This window comes from Anomaloglossus baeobatrachus, chromosome 6 (assembly GCF_048569485.1).
Source record: "Anomaloglossus baeobatrachus isolate aAnoBae1 chromosome 6, aAnoBae1.hap1, whole genome shotgun sequence".
Lineage (NCBI taxonomy): Eukaryota > Metazoa > Chordata > Amphibia > Anura > Aromobatidae > Anomaloglossus > Anomaloglossus baeobatrachus.
Window position 1 is genome coordinate 436,095,681 of NC_134358.1, and position 22,103 is coordinate 436,117,783.

Sequence of the window (22,103 nt, forward strand, 5' to 3'; positions counted from 1 at the left end):
TTCTCTGCCTATATGGGTTTCCTATTAGGTTCTGGTTAATCAGAATTCTGTACAAACCTCAAGCTGCAGGTAATACTTTGCCTTCATTTCAAAATAGGGTCTGTACAGGAAAAATAGAAAGAAATATTGGTTATCAAAAAGACTGGAATAAAGAAAATGTCAGGCAGAATACAGAAACAGTGGGTAGCAGAGAATCAAACGCAGGTCAGCAGCCCAATAATAGTAAACCAGGAAAACGATGAACGGAAAATGCGCTCAGCAAGAGAGGTCCTAGCCCTGAACTAAGAACAAAAACCCCCTCCATACAGAACAATACGGAAAGCAGACAGGAGGCGATTTATATATCTTTCCTACAGAACAAGGACCATGCCCTGGGCTTTACAGTCATATGACGAAGTAACTGTCCTTTCCATATGCCCCATTACTGGGAATTTGAGATTTAAAAAAAGTTTCAGATTTTTGGATAAAATGTCATATCAATTACTATAGCCACTTTGAAACTGAAAAATATGATTTTTACATATGTTAGTGGTTCTGTTTAGTTATTAAAATTGCAAGTTTAAGTCTACAATCTGATTTCCTTCATTCATTGTGAGACCCCCTGATATGCAGTTTGTAGCCTGATCCAAGCCTCAGTTTTCTTCTTCTGTGGGAGTGACTCTCCCAGTAATACAGGCTGGAAGGTGAGGTCTCCGTGTATCCACAGTACTGAGGTATTTAGAAACAAATCTATCATTACAATTTTTATACCACATTTTTTTCTCTGTGCTATCCTACTTTTTAGACTGTGGTTTTATTTTGCCTTCGGTTATATACTTTCTCCTCTCTGCAGAAGTGCTTGTTTTTGTACACGGATCTCAGTGTGCAATTTACTGCTTATTAAAATTTGCAGCTGTTGTTCACATATTAACAATTGTTTATATCTCAATGCTTAAGATATGGACCACTGCTACTGTCTAGCTTGTCGGCACTGTGCTGAAGCTGGTCATGATTAGGAGCGACAGCGCACTCCAGCAATACTAGACAACTTCAAAAAGAGTGCTTACAAGCTCAATAGCAAAGAGCTTGTAAGCACTGCACATTTTGCAGTTTAGAAGTAGTGGTCTCCAAGGTAACTAGGTAACAAAGCAAGTAAACAAGTGTTAATCTCAGAAACAGCTGAAAATTTTAATAAGCAGGAAGTTGTAAGATTGCTTGTATTTTAGAGCACTGACAACCCATTTCTGAAGATGGGAAGAACACTTTAAAGACCAGATTAGAAAGGACAGACAATGCACATATATCCATGGAGAATTCCATGATCTGAGCACGCATTCCTGCAAATCACAGAACTTCTACTGAAATCAAAAAATAATTAACACCTATGGGCAGAAATAAGCTAAAAGTATACATACTTTCTGCAACCTCGCTGCACTATCAATGCAATTACCAGCATGGGTTGCTCTCATTAATTCAGGATTACGGCCTGAAAACACAAAACCATAACATCCATCATCCATTCAACCGAACAGTGAAATGCCTCTTATTTCATTACTGACCCCAGATGTGACTTATTCCCGAACCCAAAATAGCCGACATATCTCACTGCTTTCCTGGCAGAAAAACACCATTCTATTAATATCGCTCCCTGACACACATGAGCAGAGCGAACCCGCTGTCTCTGGGGCATCATTACCACATAAGCAATTCATCTAATTATAGGGTATAAGAGAGCACTCCTAACACGACATAATGCAACTGCTCATCTGCACAGTACGTAGGAGGCATTTCATTGCCCAATTTCCACCAAACTGCAATCTGTTCAACACCAAGTGAAGGTTCATACATCCACACTGTAGAATACCGCAATGAGAGGTTTAGTCTATTCGTACAAGAGCAGTGGAGTATGTGGCACTACTATTGCCAACAAGATGACAGCAATCACAAATGAACCCTATAGATCACACTATAAAGGCAATGAGCACCATCAGTCACTGCTGGGATGCATCCATCAGAGGAGATGTGGCACATTGACCTGCAGGGGCGGCCATATTATTGGTGCATTCTGTGCAGCCAACGAGGGGCCCAAGACAGAAGAGGGGTCATTTCCAGCTCCAAAGCAGGTGGAATTGTACTTTATGACAAGTGATGAGCAAGCACAACCATGGATCGGGTGCTCAGTATTTTTTAAGAGCAGCTGGATGCTCGGATGAGCAAGACTCAAGCACCCAAGTATAACTGAAGTCTTCGGAGGGGGGAAACAAAAAAAATAAATAAATATCGGCCATTTTTCAGGGAAATCTTCAAAAAAATGCTGAAGTCCCCCCTTGACATCCATTATACTTGGGAGCTCGAGTTGCACCCATCCATGCATCCAACTGCTCTTAAGTATCGAGCACCCGAGCATGGTCGTACTCAATCATCACGATTTATTATGAGCTATTGGCTGCAAAGGGCACAAATATTGTTTGAGCACAGGGTCCCTCTTCTGCCTATGTCCGCTCCTGGTACAATGGCGTGCATTATGGACAGAAGTCATGACTTCCTGACTACCATTCAAATTCCTCCTACTTGTTATCATGCAGATAAGAGTTCGGACCTTAACACTGATTATCTCACCACAATGAGCCAGGTCTGTTCAGGGGTGGGATATATTAGGCAGAAAGTTAACCATCAGTGTTTGAAGCTACTGTTTTAAAAGCATGAAAATAGGCAAACGCCAAATTTTAATTGAATGAACAAATGAACAAAACAGATGTTTTGTGGGGGCCACACGTATGTAGTGATTAGCACTTAACACTAGAAGTCCCAGAGAGGGATCATTTAACATTTCTACAATTGAAACCCAATGGAGCTCGAAATTCCTGGGACTTCTAGTGTTAAGGGGATTGGCCACTACTTGGACAGCCGCTTCTCAATCACTATGATCACGTCAAGTAAAATAAAAGTTCACTCTCACACCGATGCTGGCGTTTTTCCAGCAGTGTTGCACTTGCTCTCCTGTGGTTTACGTGACATTATTAGGTCATGTGATTCCTGCAGCCAATTGAAGGTCACTTCACACAGACAAATCTGACATGCTGAGGAAGTGAGAGTGAAGCAGGACAATGTCACACAAGCCCTGGGAGATCCAGTGACAAAAACACTGGAACGGTGCCAACACCGAAGGAGAGTAAGGCTGTTATTTTATTTGGGAGCAACATGACGGAAAAGGGATTGTCTGAGTAGTTGACAACCCCTTACCAAAGTGTTATTAGAAAGGACAATCGATGACAGAGTAATGCGCGAACACAGATTACCAAGGCATCTATGGAAGCAAAATGCTAGCCTCTCTGGTCCAATCCTATACAGGCTTCTGAAATTCAAGGCGCAAAAAAAGTTGAAGTGGTTTTTCAATTGGTCTTTTTTTAGCTAGTGTTGTATTAAAATAATAAAAATGAGCTTGTTCTCGCCCTCCCCAGACCCAGCCTCTACTCTCCGCCACGGCTCTGGTCTTCATGTTTCAGATGCAGTGGTGACACCATGACTACAGCACACTTTACGACAGAAGAGAAGCTGCAGTCAGTGATTGGCTGCAGCAGTGATGTCCTATGTAGTTATTACATCAAACACTGCAGCTAAATAACAGAGCGGAGCAGTGCCGGAAAGCCGGCGCTGGGTGTGGGGAGGGCGAATACTAGCTCATTTTATTATTTTAATACGGCTGGCCAAAATAAGCCAAACACCTAAAAGTGAAAAACTCTTTAGTTCTGGCTATGATAGAAAGGCGTCATTGTTAGTCAGATGGCTACATCCAAAAGTAATTACCTGTTACAACCAATCATGGGTACCATTTATGATACTTTACCTAGTGTATTAGTCGAGAAGAATGGCAGACCAACTCATAGTGACCATAACCAACATAGGACAATGAAAATGATGGTCTAGTATGTCCCACTGGAGGAGCAATCACCGACAGTTTAAACCTCTAAGACCAGGCTCCTAAGCAGGTGCTGTTCCCATGTCTGATGCTTGGATCAGCCCGATAAATAACCCATTTGTAGTGGTGTTTTCTGGATACCTACTTGGATTTGTTTATGCTTCTCCTTAACTTCTTCTCTAATTGTTTCATCCTTCCCATGGCTGCATTATATTTAGCAGCCGTTTCTTTGTGTACCAATTCACTACGAGTCTTCTTCTGTTCTTCTTCCATAACCTAGAATATAAAAATAACCATGACACATCACTCATCTCCTATAGAAAAAAAACAGATACTGATTTATTACTATATATTATAGTGTAAGTACAAAGCAGCAGAACAGCGGAATATTCCACATCTCTTCCTCAAACTCAGACCTATTATTTGTGTAACCTAAATAGCATTGTAAGAACTGTCCCTGCATTGTAAAACCATCAAAGATTTGATCAGTCAAGCAGCGGACATGAACACAATATTGACACCGATCAGTGAACATTCTCTATGTTAGTACCTTAGAAATGTATTAAATGGGTTTTCTAGTTTACAAAGCTAGTTTTCCTTGGAGAGTTCTGAATTCCAGGGTAATTCTATGTTTATCGATCACGGATTCCCATCTCTTGCCAAGATGGAAAGTGGTTACATAGAGCGAGTCTTTGGAGGATCTGCTCACCCCCTCTCCAGCAGCACAAAGAGAACTAATTCATTTGAATATGAACTGTGTAAAGCATTTTTTTTCTGTAAAGAAATGACCCTTGCTGCACTTCTCTGTGTTCATTGATATTATTTTATGTTGAACTTGAAATGTATGTGTGTTGCCCAGGGTTATGGGGTACTCGGTCCGGGGCGGTGTATAACTGCGTAAATGTCACTTGGTGGCAGTTGCCCGGTTCTATGCCCTGGGGGCTTTTTAAAAAGGGGAATATTTAGAGGGGATAATAAAAGAAAGTTTATACGTGACGCCACTTGCGGTTTGCGGCTACGTGGATGGAGCCACAGCTGCATAGTTCTCACTACTGGGGCTGGTGTTATTGGCAGCCTGGATGTTAGGCCCTCCACAAGCAGGGCCAGGCCCCAGAGGATAGGTGAGGTAGATGGGTGTTGAAAGAAGGTAGGCCACACCAGGGGTTGCAGTGTAACTGGTTGTTTTACTCACGGCAAGGTGGAAACTGGTCACCCGAGAAAGGCTGGTGCTGACCGCAGGTCCCCTTAGTCCCAGTCCCAGTGCTGGTTTAGTGACCTGGTGGCTTCTTTCCCCTGCACCTCTCTTTGGTTGGTGGGTCCCTGTGGCTTGGAGCGGCTGGGGTCCCCTCCTGGTTGTTTCTTAACGGCAGTCCGTATGACGGTAGCGTGAACCCTGTGGGGTCAGAGTCTCTGGTCCTATTCCCCACTTCTCCCGTTGCTACTGAGTCTCGAACTTCAAGGTCAGTGAGGTCCTTGATGGTCTCCTCACTGTGCAGATTTTATCAGATCTGCTTGGAGCGTTTGCCTGACCTAAGATTCTGTACCCAGTCTGTGCTATGGTTCCGGGAGTACTCCACCGGCAACCAACCGCCTGGGCCCCCAGATCACAGTCCTGTCAGTGCGTCCGCTCACTTCCTCTCTGTCACCGTCTCCTACAGACTACTGTCTGACTGTCCACGGTCTGCCCCTCCCACCTGGTTGTCTAGTGGACTGGATTGGCTCCACCTCTAAGTGGCCATCCATTAGTCCAGCCCTAGCCTGGTACCAGTCTATCGGGAATTTGGGGAAAAACAGGGATTAATGGGAATGTTTTTGTTGTTACCAGCACTGGTTTTCCGGGTTCCTGGGGGTAGGCCCTGCATCCTGGTGGGGATGCAGCACCTTGTAGCTTCTTGATGGCTTCAGGGGCGCTACATATGTGCGTCAAAAACCACAAAAATCTACTTCAGGTCCAAAAGGGAATATGGAGCAAATCCACTTAAACATCCATAGACAAAAAAAAAAAACAAAAAAACATAACCTTACCACTGATCATTAGGGTTCCTAGGAGGGGAACATTTTAATAGGAACTGGTTGTCAAGAAATGTTTGCGACAAGTGGTCAGATGTGAACATTCTCACTAACTTTGTTCTGGCAAGATCCATATCCAGGAACAGACATCTCACTAGTGCAACCTGTGCAGTTGCACAGGGGCCCAAGGGGTTGCGGGATCCATTACTACCTCCAAAACAGGTGGAATTGTGAATTTTGATATGAGTTATTGGACTGAAAAGGGCCCATACACGGTTCTTGTACAGGAGACCATTTTTGTCTGTGTCCACCAGTGTCCATATCCTTTTATTACAAGACGCAAATGATGAAGGTCTTTTTGCGGTGTCCATTTTTGTGTTTAAATTTGAACCTTCTTATAGTACAGCTTATTAACAAGAGCGTCTACCATTACTAAAGGGCGCTTTACACGCTGCGACATCGCTAGCCGATGCTAGCGATGTCGAGCGAGATAGCCACCCGCCCCATCATACGGCCGATATGTGGTGATCGCTGCTGTAGCGAACATTATCGCCACGGCAGCGTCACACGCACATACCTGCTCTGCGACGTCGCTGTGAAAGGCGAACCGCCTCCTTTCTAAGGGGGCGGTTCGTTCAGCGTCACAGCGACGTCACTAAGCGGCCGCCCAATCAAAGCGGAGGGGCGGAGATGAGCGGGACGAACATCCCGCCCACCTCCTTCCTTCCTCATTGCTTACGGGACGCAGGTAAGGAGAGGTTACTCGTTCCTGCGGTGTCACACGTAGCGATGTGTGCTGCCGCAGAAACGAGGAACAACATAGTTACTGCAGCAACGATATTTGGGAAGAGGGGGGGGATGTCACCGATTAGCGATTTCAAACGTTTTTGCAACGATTCAAAATCGCTAATAGGTGTCACACGCAACGACATCGCTAAATGTGCGTCACAAATTCCGTGACCCCAACGAGATCGCATTAGCGTTCTCGTAGCGTGTAAAGCCACCTTTAGTCTTCTACACAATCTTTACATACAGAATGGTGAGTGGTCAGCACAGTTTTCCCAACGGGAATCAATTTATTACCCCATCTGAGAGTAGAAATGATGTAGGGGCAGAGACCCGGATTCCAGCGATTTATCACTTACTGGGCTGCTTGTTGCAGTTCAGATAAAATCATTGTTATCTGCTGCAGATCTAGCAGTTCTCAATGCTTAACTCTGTCTAACCCTAGCTCACACCACTGATTGACAGCTTTCTGTGTGGACTGTGCATAGGCAGAAATTTAATAATCAGTGGTGTGGGCATGGTTACACAGAACTCGTTAATACGGGGGGCTACATGGCAGAAGATTTCTTCATCCTCTAGTGATAATCTCCTGCTGATAAAACAGTTGTCGCGGGCAGAGGAGGGGACGCTGCGCTCTCCCACTGCTCGGGTCCGGCTGCTGCTGCTCGGTGGTGGCTCGAGCGGTGGGCCGGATCCCGGGGACTTGAGCGGCGCTCCTCACCCATGAGTGAAAAGGGGGGTTTGATTGTGGGGATTTGGTATTGTCCGTGACGCCACCCACGGTTGTGGTGAGATTGGTGACACCACCGCTGCTCTGGACGGGGATCCCGGGAGCGATGACAGGGAGCAGCCTGGATCTTAGTTCTTCCCTCCGTGGGTAGGGGGTCGGTTGTCCCGGGGCCCGGTGATGGGGGTAGGGATGGATGGCAGGCGGGTTACGGGGCCTGGTGAGGTGCAGGGTCGCGGGGGCAGCGCTGTGCCGCACGGCACGGTGGTACTCACTCAGCCAGTAACGAATACACAGTCTCCGGTGAAACAAACGGCTGGATGGACGGGTCCCACAGACGGCTGCGGTGTTACTCCTCCCGGCAGGTTGATGGTGACTGCCTTTCCCTGCACCTGTGTAGTGTGTACGGTTCCATTGGGTTCCCACCGGTAACCCGCTCCCCAGCTTGAAGGTTGCTGAAGGAGCCCCTTTTGCCCGCAGGCTATGGCCCTGGGAACCTTAGCCTTGGCGGTGACTGTGTTTCCCTCTCTCGGTTGGACTGTTGCCTTCTGTCGGGACTTGGCTGCTGGGAAACCCAGGAGGTTCCCTTAGCTAACGGATTTGGCAAATTCACGGCGACTCCTAGCCTTGCCGGGGTCCGTAAGCCCCTGCCGGATGGTGCTGGCTTCTCTTTGCGTACCGGTCCGGTACCGCCGGGCCACCGCCCGTCCACGGTCCTTATGGCTAGCTCCAATAGGACTCTCCTGCAGACGGTCACCACCATCTGCCAACCTTGCTGTTCCATCCGGGCCACACACCCGGACCAACTTCTGTCTGCTCCTCTACCACTTTCCTGCCTCTCACTTTCACTCCCAAAACTCAACTCCTACTTTTCCCGCCTCCAGGACTGTGAACTCCTCGGTGGGCGGGACCAAACGCCTGGCCCAGCCCCTGGTGTGGACATCAGCCCCTGGAGGAAAGCAACAAGGGTTTTTGTCTGACTTAGGTGTGCCTGACCGGGAGTGTGGGGTGTGTTGGTGTTGTTCTGTGACAACCTGGCTTGTCCAGGGCGCCACACAGTGATTTTGTTAAAATTACAGCAAGCAGTGCAGCAAGTGAATCTTGTCTTTATATCATGCTGCTCTCAGACTAGGCGGCAAAACACTGGTGACATTCTCTTTTAACCACAGGAGTTTAAGGTACAAATCTGACTAAGGCTGACGTTCCCTACTAGGCTTCAAAAACGCACCGATAAGGTAACAGGCTTTCTATGAACACTGGAACTAGTAAGTGGGGGACAGTAGAAAATTTACAACAGTGACTGAACCCGATGGGCTGCACAATAGATGTACATGGCTCTGGAATATGTTAGTATTACTTAAAGCAACAAAAATACAATTAAAAAAATAAAATATCCACAAAACTTTCCACATTATTACATCATTTTCACTTCCATTTGTGTGACTTCTCTACAGTAGGTCTAGCTAGTTCTATGTGATGCAGCTTCGTACCTCCTCCATATTATCGTGTAAAACAAAATCTGACCCTCAAAAGAAAATTGTGAATTTCAGTTTTCATTTTTCACATAACCTTTTTATGTGCCTTAAAGTGTTTTTCCTTATGGAGCAACGCCCTTCTCTAAATATCAGCACATGGCTGTGTATTTTAGCGTCGCTACATTGGTGTAATGCCTCCCAGAAATGGGCTAGGTACATTATTCTCAAGAAGACCAGGGTCATTTTATTCAAGAAAAACATTGAGATGATAGAGATGGTGTAGAGATAAGTGAACTTGTGGAAGTTTAGTTCGGTGGGTTCAGTCAGACTTTAGATAAAGTTTGGTTTGGGACCCAGACTAGACCTGAACCCCAATGGGAGTCACTAATTGGACAGTTCCAGTCTCCACTCACATGCAGCCAGCCATAAACAGGTCACCTCCGGGGGAGGGACGGTGAGGTTTTTCCTTTTTTGCGCACACTACATCTGATCATGCTGTTACCCCCAGTGTGAGACGATCAAACACTGCAAGCGGCTCGCACTGGGCTGAGCACAGAGTGTACCCGAGCACAGCGACGCTCAGCCTAGTGGTTTGAATATGTAAGGCACCCAAACTCCGGACCCAAACTCAGGTTTTTTTTGTAAAGTCTGTGTTTAGTACCAACACTGAACCTCAGAATCACTCATCTCTAGCGAGAACTTAAAAAAAAAAAAATATGTAGCAGTGTCAAAGTAAGCCTCCAACAATATAATTTATCATGAAATATTTCATTTTTGTGTCCTACAAATCTGCAAAAACAGTCTATGCCCTGAGATCATAAAATGAGGTCAACACTTTTCTGATAAATGATCACCAAGGTGAAGGTGAAGAGTGAGACAGAATCAAAGTTTTCAACTGAAAGAACTCCAATTATTGAATGATGGCATACAATATATGTTCTACAATAAACGCCAGTGGTTTGGGGCCTACCCGCTGCGTGGCATGGTTCAGCATCTCCTGCCAGGCAGAATCAAATTGCCGCTTGTCATCTTCTAACAACCGCTGTTCTGCGAGGGATATGGTCTCCTTAGCTGCTCGAAGAACCTCCGTGGCCCGTTGGAAATCTTGTGTTGCTTTCTGCGCTTCCAACTGAGCCTGAGTGTGAAAAAAAACAAATCACTAATTAATAATCCCAAGAAACGCTATACCATATCTTCCTCAAAGTAAACGTAAACCTTTAACATCAGACCACTTTAGGGTAGAAACACTCTGTGCTCATTATTTGAGGTCAGAACTCGATTTTTTAAATAAAACTCTAAAAATATAATCATAATTTCCATGGCGCCAACATGTTCTACAGCGCTTTACAATTCAGAGGTTCATATACAAACAGTCATAAGTAGCCGTTAAAGAAAATACAATAATAAAAGCAAAAATAAAGACATCTCTGTTCGAAAGCACTTACAGTCTACAATGGGATGAGGTAGAAGTGCTTATTTACACCTACGGTCCAGCCATCTCAGAGAAATGGGGGATGGATAAAGACTGCGTGAGCCGGTCACCAGCCAATCTTTGTGAGGCTTTTCAATGTGGTCGAGTCGGATGTTTGAGAAGTAGGTGACGGGCTTTATAAAAATTGACTTCGATTAGGGGAGGTGATAGGCCACCCTAAAAAGATGTGTTTTTAGAGAACATCTAAAGCTGTGTAAGTTGTGGTTCGTCCTAGTTTCTTGGGGTAGAGCATTCCAGAGGATTGGTGCTGCTCAGAAGAAGTCTTGGATACGGGAGTCGGAGATTCGAATTACGGTGGATGTTAGTCGAAAGTCGTTTGCAGCGTGTAGAGAACGGGTAGGGTGATAGAGAGGAGAGTAGAATGTAGGACGTTCCGCACTGTGGAGAGCTTTGTGGGTAAGGGTAAGCAATTTAAAAATGAATCCTATGATGTATTGGCAGCCAGTGCAATGACCAGCACAGAGCGGAACCATCCGAGTAATTGTTAGCCAGGTAGGTGACCCTGGCTGCTGAATTAAGGATGGACTGCAGAGGAGAGAGTCTAGTTAGGGGAGGCCAATTAAGAGAGACTTACAGTAGTCAAGGCGAGAGTGGATCAGGGCCACGGTGAGGGTTTTTGTAGCTTTCATGGTGAGAAAGGGGAGGATTCTAGAGAGGTTCTTCAGGTGTAGGCGACAAGAGTGGGTGAGAGATTGTATTTGGGAGGGGAAGGAGAGATCGGTGTAGAGTATAACACCCAGACAGCGAGCCTGCGGCCTCGGAGTTATTGTGGCGCCGCTCACAGACGGAGATGGGAAAATTAACTGCTTAGAGACAAAAGTTAAATTCTGATTGATGGTAGCGGTCATTGGGCAAAGTTAAAAGGATTACTACATGCGGTTATTATTGAGGTCACAGCCCATCTGCTCCCTCACAGCAGAACACTGCAAGCAGGAGACGCGCTGTGCTGCGACAAGCGGTGAAACACCGCCCACAGCTCAGAGAGTCAGGAAGACTGCAGCTGGCCGCAGGGATGTGACGTGTGCGGAACTTGACGTGACGTCACCGGAGCAGGGAACAACGGTCTGCAATAGTGCCTCTCACAGGCACGATTGCCAACATAAGGTATTTGAGAGAAACATTGTTTCTCAATATATCATCGAACTAAACAAAAAATATGGGTGAACCACCGTTTTAATGGGAAAGCCCCATAATGTCTGCTATTGCTTTAGATGAAATTCGTTGATTCTCCAGTATGAGGTTGTGCACAACATCGACGATCTCCGGAACAACCACTATCAGTCGTCCAGGACATTCCTAATTGGTGCTGAAGTGGCCTGTTTTAAATTTGGCAACCCATTTCTTAACTGTGGAATACGAAGGACATTGATCCCCCAATGTCTGCGACATACCACCATGAATATCCTTCACGGTCTTTCTTTGCAAAAACAAGAATTTTATTACTCCTCTGCTCAGTTGCTGTGAATATCGCATAAGACTCCACCATTTTGTTTTCCCACGTGTGTATGTTGAGGAGAGCCATAAGATGAAATACTTAAATTAACCTCTGGACATAGAGCACTGTGAGAAGTGTGTGCAATTAAATCAATTCTCTATACATAAGCCAGTCACTCTTCAGAGGAAGCAAAGATGGCCCCCGATGACATCACAGACCAAACCATCAGCATTGATCCACCAGATGACGTCCCTCCCATCACCATCACCATGGATCCATCCGATGACGTCATAGACCCACCTACGACACCCACCAATCAGCTCATGGACTAACACATTGTTCAACCCACTGACCAATGGACACATCCAAGTATGCTCACTGTGGGGCTGACCATGCCCCTTTGCAAGGTTATATCAGAGCAAGCTCAGTTGTAATAAAGCAGAGCATGGGCTGACTTCTGTCGAGGAAAGAGGAATATCCGACTGTGTTTGATCTCATTTTTCAAGCATGCCCTCGATCCACACCAATTAGGCTAGGCAGTAGGCAACTAGTGATCTCTGATTAAGAGTTCATCCTAACACATAGAACACAGTTCCATAAGCAACAAACACTAAATTTTGAAAACATATATTAGACACAAGGCTTTCATGTGATGCAACATTCATTACCATAGAAACAAAAATAAGATCACAAAGCCAAAGACTCATACGCAGCCCATCATACCACCACCTTGCAACTGATACCGTATATTGCCGGACTCCAGTGTTGATAGCCACGACCATGGACTGAACAATGTAAGAAGATTATGTGAATCCGATGAATACAATTTTCATACTTTTATTTGCGCATAACATAATAAAACTCCATAGTGACGGAGATTTACAATTCACACGCGTTTCTGGCACTATGCGCCCTTGATCACTGAATAAAACATCGTGGAGTTTTATTAGGTCATGTACAAGTAAGGTATGAAGATTTTATTCATCGGATTCACCTGATCATCTTACATTTACTTTTACTTTATTTCCATATATGCATTTATGCCGAGTTATATGCCAACATTCTGCCATTAAAAGGGTACAAGTTTTAATACCTGCAGATTTTGGACAAAAAAAAGTGACTGATTTTATGCAACACCTGTTATTTTTGAAATTTGGGTGGGAAGGTGCAGCAAGTGTAGGCTTGTCCCTTTAGACTGATGACGTAGTTAAAAGGGAACCTGTTAGGTCCCCAATGCCCTCCACATGTGCATGCCAAAATTCCCTGCCTAGGCAGCCTCTGTATAATTCTACTCACTAATGTCAATGTTTGCAGAAAACATTTATAGAAGTACACTGTTCCCGTGACTAATAGATGGGGACGTTGTTGCCCCAAACTAGTCAGCCCCCTTTCCATGTTATCACGCCCCTGTGGGCTGTGGACATGATTTCCAAGAGCCGGTGTCATCGCAGCAGCTGGAAATCTTGTGTATGCAAGGGGATCATTTCAGCAGCGTAAGTGCACCTCTGAAGCTAGGCAGCATATACCTGGCTTCAGAGTCACACTGGGCATTATCGAACTAACATCACGCGCAGTGCGCCTCTCTGAAGATGGAAAGCGTACAGCTGGCTTCAGAGTCACACTGGGCATTATCGAACTAACATCACGCGCAGTGCGCCTCTCTGAAGATGGAAAGCGTACAGCTGGCTTCAGAGACGCACTGGGCATGATCGGACTAACATCATGCGCAGAGAGCCTCTCTGAAGCCGGGAAGCGTACACCTGGCTTCAGAGACGCACTGATGCTGCTGAAATGAGCCAAGTACATGCACAGGATTTCCAAGAGCTGTGATGATGCTGGCTTTTGGAAATCATTATCACACTCACGGGGACGACTACAGTGCCCCTTTTACCAGTCAAAGGCCTAATTAGCATAGAAACAGCCCATTTCATAAATACCTTTTTTAAACTTTGATTTTACTTAATGGCATACACAGGGCTGGTTAGGCAAGGAATTTTGGCACACACTTGTGAATGCTGCTGGGTTCCCTTTAAAGATAAAAGGCCTCCAAAATGCAAGCTGATAATCTTCAGCTAAATGAAGCTCGCACATAAAAGCAGTTTTCGGTGTCTGCCATGGTCATTAAACTATATCAATTACTGAAAGTAGACGGTGGCCAGTGAACCAGAACAGATAGATCGCTTCCTGTCACAACATAGACATCAATACAACAAAGGTATCTGGAAGTTTAAGCACACTGCTTATACGTGGAGCTGAAAATTACGGTTTCCTGTTATATCTAATGCATCTATGTGTATAACACAAAAGAATAAATACAGAGAAAATCGTATGATATATAGACTATAGTCTATATATCATACGATATATATATTCCCACAAGGTGTCCACTGTAAACTGCCGCAATTCCGCACTTGGATTAATACTCCTCAAAAGGAGCAAATCCGCGTCCTTCCTATCTGCTGGCAGCTTCCTTTGAAATTCTCCATGTGTAAGCATAGCATAAATGCCTGCACATGGCGGGTGCTCACACAATCTGATCCAGATATGCATGAAGATTCTCACATTCAAAGCATTGTATATCCAGCACTTTACTAATGTAATTCATCCACAGGAGCATCTGCCCATTTATTTCACACTAGAAGGAGGTGTTAGCTATAAGATATTCATTGAGAGACCTCAGCAATTTTGACAAAACTCAGGACAAACTCTAAAGTCTATATCTTTACTGAATCGTGTCTCCCTAAGGTATTTTTTCCCTAAATTTATGCATATTTATCCATGGTGAAACTCAAGGCTCCTGGACCTTAATGCCATGTCTATATAAACCTATAAAAACTACCACAAACAAAATGTAAATTAAATAATCTACCGTATATTGTAGCATTAATTACAAGATTAAAATCTATTAAAAATACAGTTGTGAGGCAAATCCCGGGATATGAAGATGAATTATGACTCCAGTCATAATCCCTCATCACTCCCTGGCAGTGCCCCCTCCCTTCTTGTTCTCAGTGTTCCACTTACACCTCCATGGCCATGTCCTGTGATATGGAAATTAGGTGGCTTGGGGACAATGGACACAGGATGACTCCCTGCCGTGACCCTGTAGTGGGGGCTGCTAGCTAGTTAGCAAGGCTATGGAAATAGCCAGACAGAACGACTCCAGTAAAAAAATGGTTCATATCTCGCAAGCCATATTTCCGATAAATATGGCAACCATAAAAATGGTGTCTCCGCATGCGGACGATGCCGGCACACCCTTTTTATGGGAGCAGGACATTGGGAAATGCCCCAGGCGTGATATCAGCCAATGGGGAACTGGCAGACAGGTCATGAGTCCCCTCATTCTGTAGCTAAATTCATAACTGTCACAATGAGAGCATTGGCGTCCGCCTACGACGCTCCCAGGCCAAGTTATGGCCATATTCCATGTTGTGGATTTTGTCCATAACTCCAGCCAGGGGTGGAGCAGTGCTCCCTCTGAGGTCACGAAGGTAGGAGGGGACCTGGATTGGCCCAGGTTGATAACCCTACTTCGGCCATTTTCCAGTGTTCTTTTCGCTGGGGGCACGTGTAGGAAACATCTGTGGGAAGGATCCTAGAAACCTGGGTACAGCGCCCCCCTGTGGCCAGACGCAACAAGGTAACTGCTGGAACTGTGTATGCCTGTTTGTAAACCATGCTTTATCTGTAACTGTACTCTGACATATGTATATTCTGTAGATTCCCTATTGTATATATTGTAGTTCTAGTGTGCTTTAGGCTGATTAAATTATATAATTAATCTTGGGCTGTTCTGTTATCTCGATCTTGAATCCCACGTCTGTGTGTTCGGCTAATAGTTACCGTAAATCGGTTGGTGGCAGCGAATTGTGCCAAGGATTATTGTGGGGAGGCCAGTGAGATTCGGGGAGATTTTATATATTCCGCCCGCGGAGGTCGGGGGAATATATACCTTACTCTCACCGGGGACCCTTCAATAATCGGCATAAGTAGTATAGCGGCCTCCTTGCTTATGGTCGGGCAATTCCATAATTGGCCTGACTATAAGAGGGGCGCTAGAGAGCGCGTCACGTGCTCTGTCTGTCGGTCGGGAGGTATAAAGGAGGGGTGACCCCCACTTGTTACCCCCCGATTGTGACGTACTGGTAGCCAGCGCGGGGGATTTCTGAGTGACCCCCCCGGTGGTTTGTGACAACAGTAAATAATGTTATTGATCAAATGGGGGTATACATAATTATTGCACATACATATAAAAGGACGTCACTTATGATAAATATGCTGGGGATATGAATATAGCTCAAAGCCTCCAACTATTTCGCCCTTTGAAAAAACAATGGCAAAATAGCACATCAGGCGCATACTGTGGAGTACAATCCAGACACACATCTATCTAATATTATATACACACACACACCTATTTTGCCTGAGTGATCAGTGCCTGATTAAACACGATTAAGATGTAGTGACTGCTACAGTGTTTCCCCAAAAATAAGACCTAGCAGGAGTTTTCGGCAAGGCTTAAATACAAGCCCTACCCCTAAAATAAGACCTAGTCTTGATTCAATAATAAGTGCTCATGCAGCTAAAAAAGTTAAAAAATGCTGCAGCACACTTCATTATAAAAAGCAGATACCCCCCAAAAGAAAGAAGACCGAAGACCCCACAATCATATTCACCAGACACCGACTGGGAGCAGTGTAACGCACCAAGGACCTGCGGCAGAATGCACACCCACACACATCAGATCACAAAAAAACAAACAAACACACATCAGATTACTAACACACACACACACACACACACACGCACACACACACGCACACACACACGCACACACACCGATATTGAATGCTTCAGGGTGGCATAAGGACCTGCTGTGCAGTGCCAGGACCTGCAGGTGGAACACATTGAGGACCCTGCGGTGGAACGCATCAGAGACAGGAGAGCAGAGTCCCCTCCTGGCTGGAAGCAAGTGGTATCTCCGAACGTGGTGTGTGTGGGCGTGCGTGCAGTGCGTGTGTCAGAAGGATTGGAGGACGGCGTGGAGCATATCTGCTGGAAGCGCCCACCGGAGATCACAGGAGGACTTGGGAGCCACGCAGAAACCCGGTGTCTGGTAAATATGACCATCCTGGGAAGGTGGATCTCCATTTTTTTTTTTTGAGGGGGGATAAGACCTAGCACTTTTTTCGAGCCAAAAAAAAAATAAATAAAAAGACTGTCTTATTTCAGGGAGACAGGGTAAGCTATCGATGTGACAAATATATTGTTCAACTCCTTGCATAATTTTTGCAGGGCTGTATGTACAGTATATCACAAAAATGATTACACCCCTCACATTTTTGTAAATATTTTATTAAATGTTTTAATAAGAGTACAGAAGATATGAGACTGATGCAATGTACCATAGTCAGTGTACCGCTTGTATAACAGTGTGAATTTGGTGTGTCCTCTTAACTCAAACACACAGCAATGTCTAAACTGCTGGCAACAAAAGTGGAGTACACCCCTAAGAGAAAATGGACAAATTGTGCACAATTAGCTATTTTTTTCCCAGGTGTCATGCGGACTCAAGTGTTACAAGGTCTCAGGTGTCAATGGGGAGCACGTGTGTTACATTTGGTGTTATCACTCACACACTCTCTCATACTGGTTACTGGAAGTTCTACATGGCACCTCATGGCAAAGAATTCCCTGACAATCTGAAAAAATAAATAGTTTCTCTACATAGAGATGACCTAGGCTATAAGAATATTGCCAACAGCATAAAACAGAGCTGCAGCAAGATGGCCAAGATCATGCAGCGGTTTAACAAGGCCGGTTGCACTCAAAACACGCATCGCCATGGTCGACCAAAGGAGTTGGGTGTACGTGCTCAGCGTCATATCCAGAGGTGGTCTTTTCAGAATAGACGTATGAGAGCTACCAGCATTGCTGCAGAGGTTAAAAGGGGTCGTTGGTCGACCTGTCAGTGCTCAGACCATATGCTGCACACTACATCAAATTGTTCTGCACATCTGTCATCCCAGAAGGAAGCCTCTTCTAAAGATGATGCACAAGAAAGCTCACAAATAGTCTGCTTGTCTTAATCAAACTAAGGATATGGATTATGGGAACCACGTTCTGTGAACCGAACAAGTTTATTTGGACTCATCAGATCACACGGTATCAAGCATGTGTGGCGACAACCAACCAGGTGAGAAGTACAAAAATAGTGTGTCCTTCCCAAAGTCAAGCATGGTGGTGGGAGCATCATGGTTTGGGGCTGCATGAGTGCTGATGACCGTGCGGAGCTACAGTTCATTGAGAGATCTATGAATGCCAACATGTACTGTGACTTCCTGAAGCTAAGCATGATCCCCTCCTTTTGAAAACTGGACTGGAAGGCAGTATTCTAACACTATGACGACCCCCAAACATACCACAAAGACCACCACTGCCTTGCTAAAGAAACTGAGGATAAAGTTGCTGGACTGGCCATGTCTCTAGACCAATACTCTATTGAGCATCTGCAGGGAATCTTCAAACTGAATGTGGAGGAGCGTAAGGTCTCGAACCTCCACCAGCCCCGTGAGGTCGTCATGAAGGAGGGAAGAGGATTCCAGTGGCAACCTGCGAAGCTCTAGTGAACCCTAAGCCTAAGAGTAAGGGTAATGTGTGCACGCTGCAGATTTGATGCAGAAATTTTCTGCATTAAAATCTGCCCCTTCTGGCAGAAAAACACACAAAAAAAACGCATCTGTTTTTGTGCCATGCTGGGTTTTTTAATGATGTCAATGGGTGGAAGTGCTGAAAAAGAAAAAAAAAAAAATAATGAAATAATACACCAACAATTGACATGCTGCAGTTTATTTTCTGCACGAAATCTGAAAGTTAAAAAAAATAAATAAATAAATAAATGAAAATAAATAAGCATCGTGCGCACAGCTCTTCAGAATTCTAATTGACTTTGCTGGCGTAGCTGGCATAAAGAGCCATGCAGATTTGGGCCACAAACTGCACCAAAAAATGCATCATAGTGACTGTGTGGCGTTAATTAGAGCAGGGGTCTCAAACGCTATCGGTACATGGGCCACACACAAAAAAAAAAATTTATCTGGGGGCCGCCTTGTTTGCAGAATAAAGTGACATTTTTAGTGATACCATGTATTTTTTTTTTCTATACACCTTTGTATCACTATTTCTGAACATTTTTTGCTAGTTTATTTTATTTCTTTAAAAGACATTTATCGTATGGTTATGGTACAGTTTTATAGCTTAAGACATTACGGATGTGGCAATAACAAATGTGCACTATTTTGGTTTTTTTAGTTGATATATGAAATAGCATTTTTAGTGTTCAAGAAAAGTGGGTGGGGGTTTTTTTTTGTTTTTTTTACACATTTTGTCCCCTTCTTGTAAGAGATTGTTTAACAAGCACCATTTAGTAATTTTAGCCAACATCTTGTAGTAATCGTCCCATCCTGTAGTAATGTTCAGCATCCTGATCCTAATCCTATAGTAATGTGCCCCATTCTGATCCTGTAGTAATGTGCCTCATTCTTGTCCCCATCCTGTAGTAATGTGCCCATGCTGGTCCCCTTGTAGTAATGTGGCCATCATTGTCCCTATATTGTAAGTAATATGCTCATGCTTATCCTCTTCTTGTAGGAATTAGTCTGTCCTGGTCCTCTTGTAATAATGTCCCCATCCTGGAGTAATGTGCCCATCCTTGTTCCCTGTAGTAATGTGCCCATCCTTATCCTCATCCTGTGTTTATGTGCCCATCCTTGTCCATGTCCTGTAGAAATGTGCCCATGCTGGTCCTCCTTTAGTAGTGTGTTCTCTGGATTTTATTATTTTTAATAATTTGCATCTATACTTTAGTTAAATAACTTTTACAACTGAGGTGTTTAATATATTAATATAGCTGACATCTATTCATGAGCTTTATTGCCATGTATGAACAATAATTTTATATACTCCCTCTTTGATTTTTGTTAACCTGATTTACCATATTGATTGTGGTAATTTATATATATCATATCATATCTCTATAGAAAGTTTTTGGGGAATATGTTAACAGAATTGGTTGGTCACGTGGCTCTGCAGCTTAGGCAATTTTTTGTAGGTTCCAATTTAATGGTAAGTGTATGTAGCAGGACCCTCTCAACACCCCACGCAATTTGGTGTGCTTTTTTTTTTATATAGTCATTTATGTGCTCGCTGTTACAAGAGTCTGGGTCAGAAAGCACCGGCGCACCCTAGGCAGCTGCACAGCGGCCCAAGTAGTAAGGAGATCCTATTCCACATCCAAATTATTTGGAATTGTGCAAAGGGCCCACATTTTGCTCTTGCACAGGGGCTGTCCTAGTCACCTCTATAGATAGGGGTTACACTTGTCAGCACAGATCTTCCTCTATTCTCTAAATTCTATCTTTTACATGCAGACGTTAAGAAATACTAATGCTCTACACGTAGAAGGATGTGCTGAAATCATGTGTTCCCCACCCCAACTGTTCAGTGTTTAAACACAACCTAATCAGAAGTCATCCTGAAAACTGTGCCAATATCAGAGGAGAACGTGCTTAATGTCACGATGATTATGCCAGCTCCATATTTTCTGCAGCGACAAATCCAGCTTAATGGGTCTCTCAGATGTTTAAAAAAAAAAGGAAGTGGCTGATCTAAAAATAACAGGAATGCGCTGCATTGAAATTAATCTTGTGCTTCATTAGACGACTCTCACCCCTCCCCCGTGTTACAGTTTCAGGTGTAAAAGACTGCAGTGTGAATATATAATAGGCTCAATGTAATACTGCACAGGAAAACCAGTCCCAAACATCGTATATAATGTATCACTGAATGTAAAACCACTATACAAATACAACAAACGTTTGGTTCATAGGAGTAAATGTGGCAATCACAGCCATATTCAACTTGTGTTCTTTTTAGTCAGGATCACTGAGCCAGTGTTCGGAGGAATTGAATGCCTAGATCCTTAGACATAAAGCCGACTCGAACCTTGTAGAAAGCAAATGAGAAAGCCATGGAACCCATAGGGTGGAGGGGCGACATGACTAGAGGGAAGGGAAGGAGTGATGGGGTTAATGGAAACAGGAATGGTTTGTTTATAAGGCAGAGTAAAGGGATTGGTGGGTAGGAGGAGTTCCCTGGAGGAAGAGGTGGGACAGTTGAGGGGTGTAAGTAAAGGACTTTGACTTACCCCCTCTCTCTTGACTTCCGGATATGGAACGATCTGACTGGAGAGGTTCCTATAAGGTGTCAGGACGTCACCTTCTATTTCTCCATGGAGGAGTGGGAGTATTTAGAAGGACACAAAGATCTGTACAAGGACGTCATGATGGAGGTTCCCCAGCCCCTCACATCACCAGACTTCCGGATATGGAACGATCCGGGCGTGCGACAGGATGGCTGCTACCCGGGAGCAGCGGATTCATCATGGCAGTGCACGGGCCCCTGGCAGCGCGGTCCCACGTCTTGGCTGCTGGGGGTTAACCCGTTGGCACTTTCCCCTCGCTCCCCTGTCAGCTGCGGGCGGCGTCCCCCCTCCCTCATATCTCAGGTACTTGCCGTGTGCGGGGGGAGCGAGGAGGAGATGCGAGAGCCCCTTCGGGGACCCTCCGCGGTAAGACGTGGGCAGGGCAGTACTCAGCTGCTGCTCCGGCCGCGGGAGGAATCTCCGTCCGGGCCACGGCAGCCGGGAGGGGGGCGTGGCTTGGCTGCGGCCTACTTCCGGTCCGAGCCGCGGCCTGGATTGCTGGATGCGGCGGCTCCCGGACGGGGAGAGCGCCCGGCGGTGACAGAGGCCAGCTTTACCCCTCGCGGAAGGCGGGGGGGGGGCCGCGGAGCTGCAGCCAGTGGTGGGTCCGGCACCAGGGCAGGCGGGCCTGGGGCGACGGGTGCCCAGGAAGCGTCGGTGAGTGGGGGTGACGGCAGGGGCCCTGCAGTTCCTGCTTGGTCACCGAGATCAGGTTGCAGCTCCCGGCCGCGGAGGGCCCAGCGGACAGAGGCTTTCATGGGGCCCAGGAGGGCTGGATGCGGCGGCTCCTGGCCAGGAGAGCGCCCGGCGAGGACGGAGGCCAGCGTTACCCCCCCCCCGCGGGTGGAGGGGGGGGGGGGTGGGGGGCTGCAGCCAGCAAGGGGTCCGGCACCAGGGCAGGCGAGCATGGTGCGACGGATGCCCGGGAGGCGTCGGTACGTGGGGGTGACGGCGGGGGCCCTGCGGTCCCCGCCTGGTCACCCAGAGCAGGCGTGCAGCTCCCGGCAGCGGCGGT

General features: G+C 45.6%; 1 protein-coding gene across 1 annotated transcript in view; it reads right to left on the reverse strand.

Annotated features, from left to right (window-relative positions):
• Positions 1 to 22,103, reverse strand: part of SH3BP5 (SH3 domain binding protein 5) — a 119,724-nt gene that overhangs the window by 6,862 nt on the left and 90,759 nt on the right. Inside the window, exons 4-6 of the mRNA XM_075315214.1 lie at positions 9,867 to 10,031; positions 4,044 to 4,174; positions 58 to 100 (exon numbers count right to left, since the gene is read on the reverse strand). Of these exons, the coding sequence (XP_075171329.1) occupies positions 58 to 100; positions 4,044 to 4,174; positions 9,867 to 10,031 (339 nt within the window). The remainder of the gene's footprint in view (positions 1 to 57; positions 101 to 4,043; positions 4,175 to 9,866; positions 10,032 to 22,103) is intronic.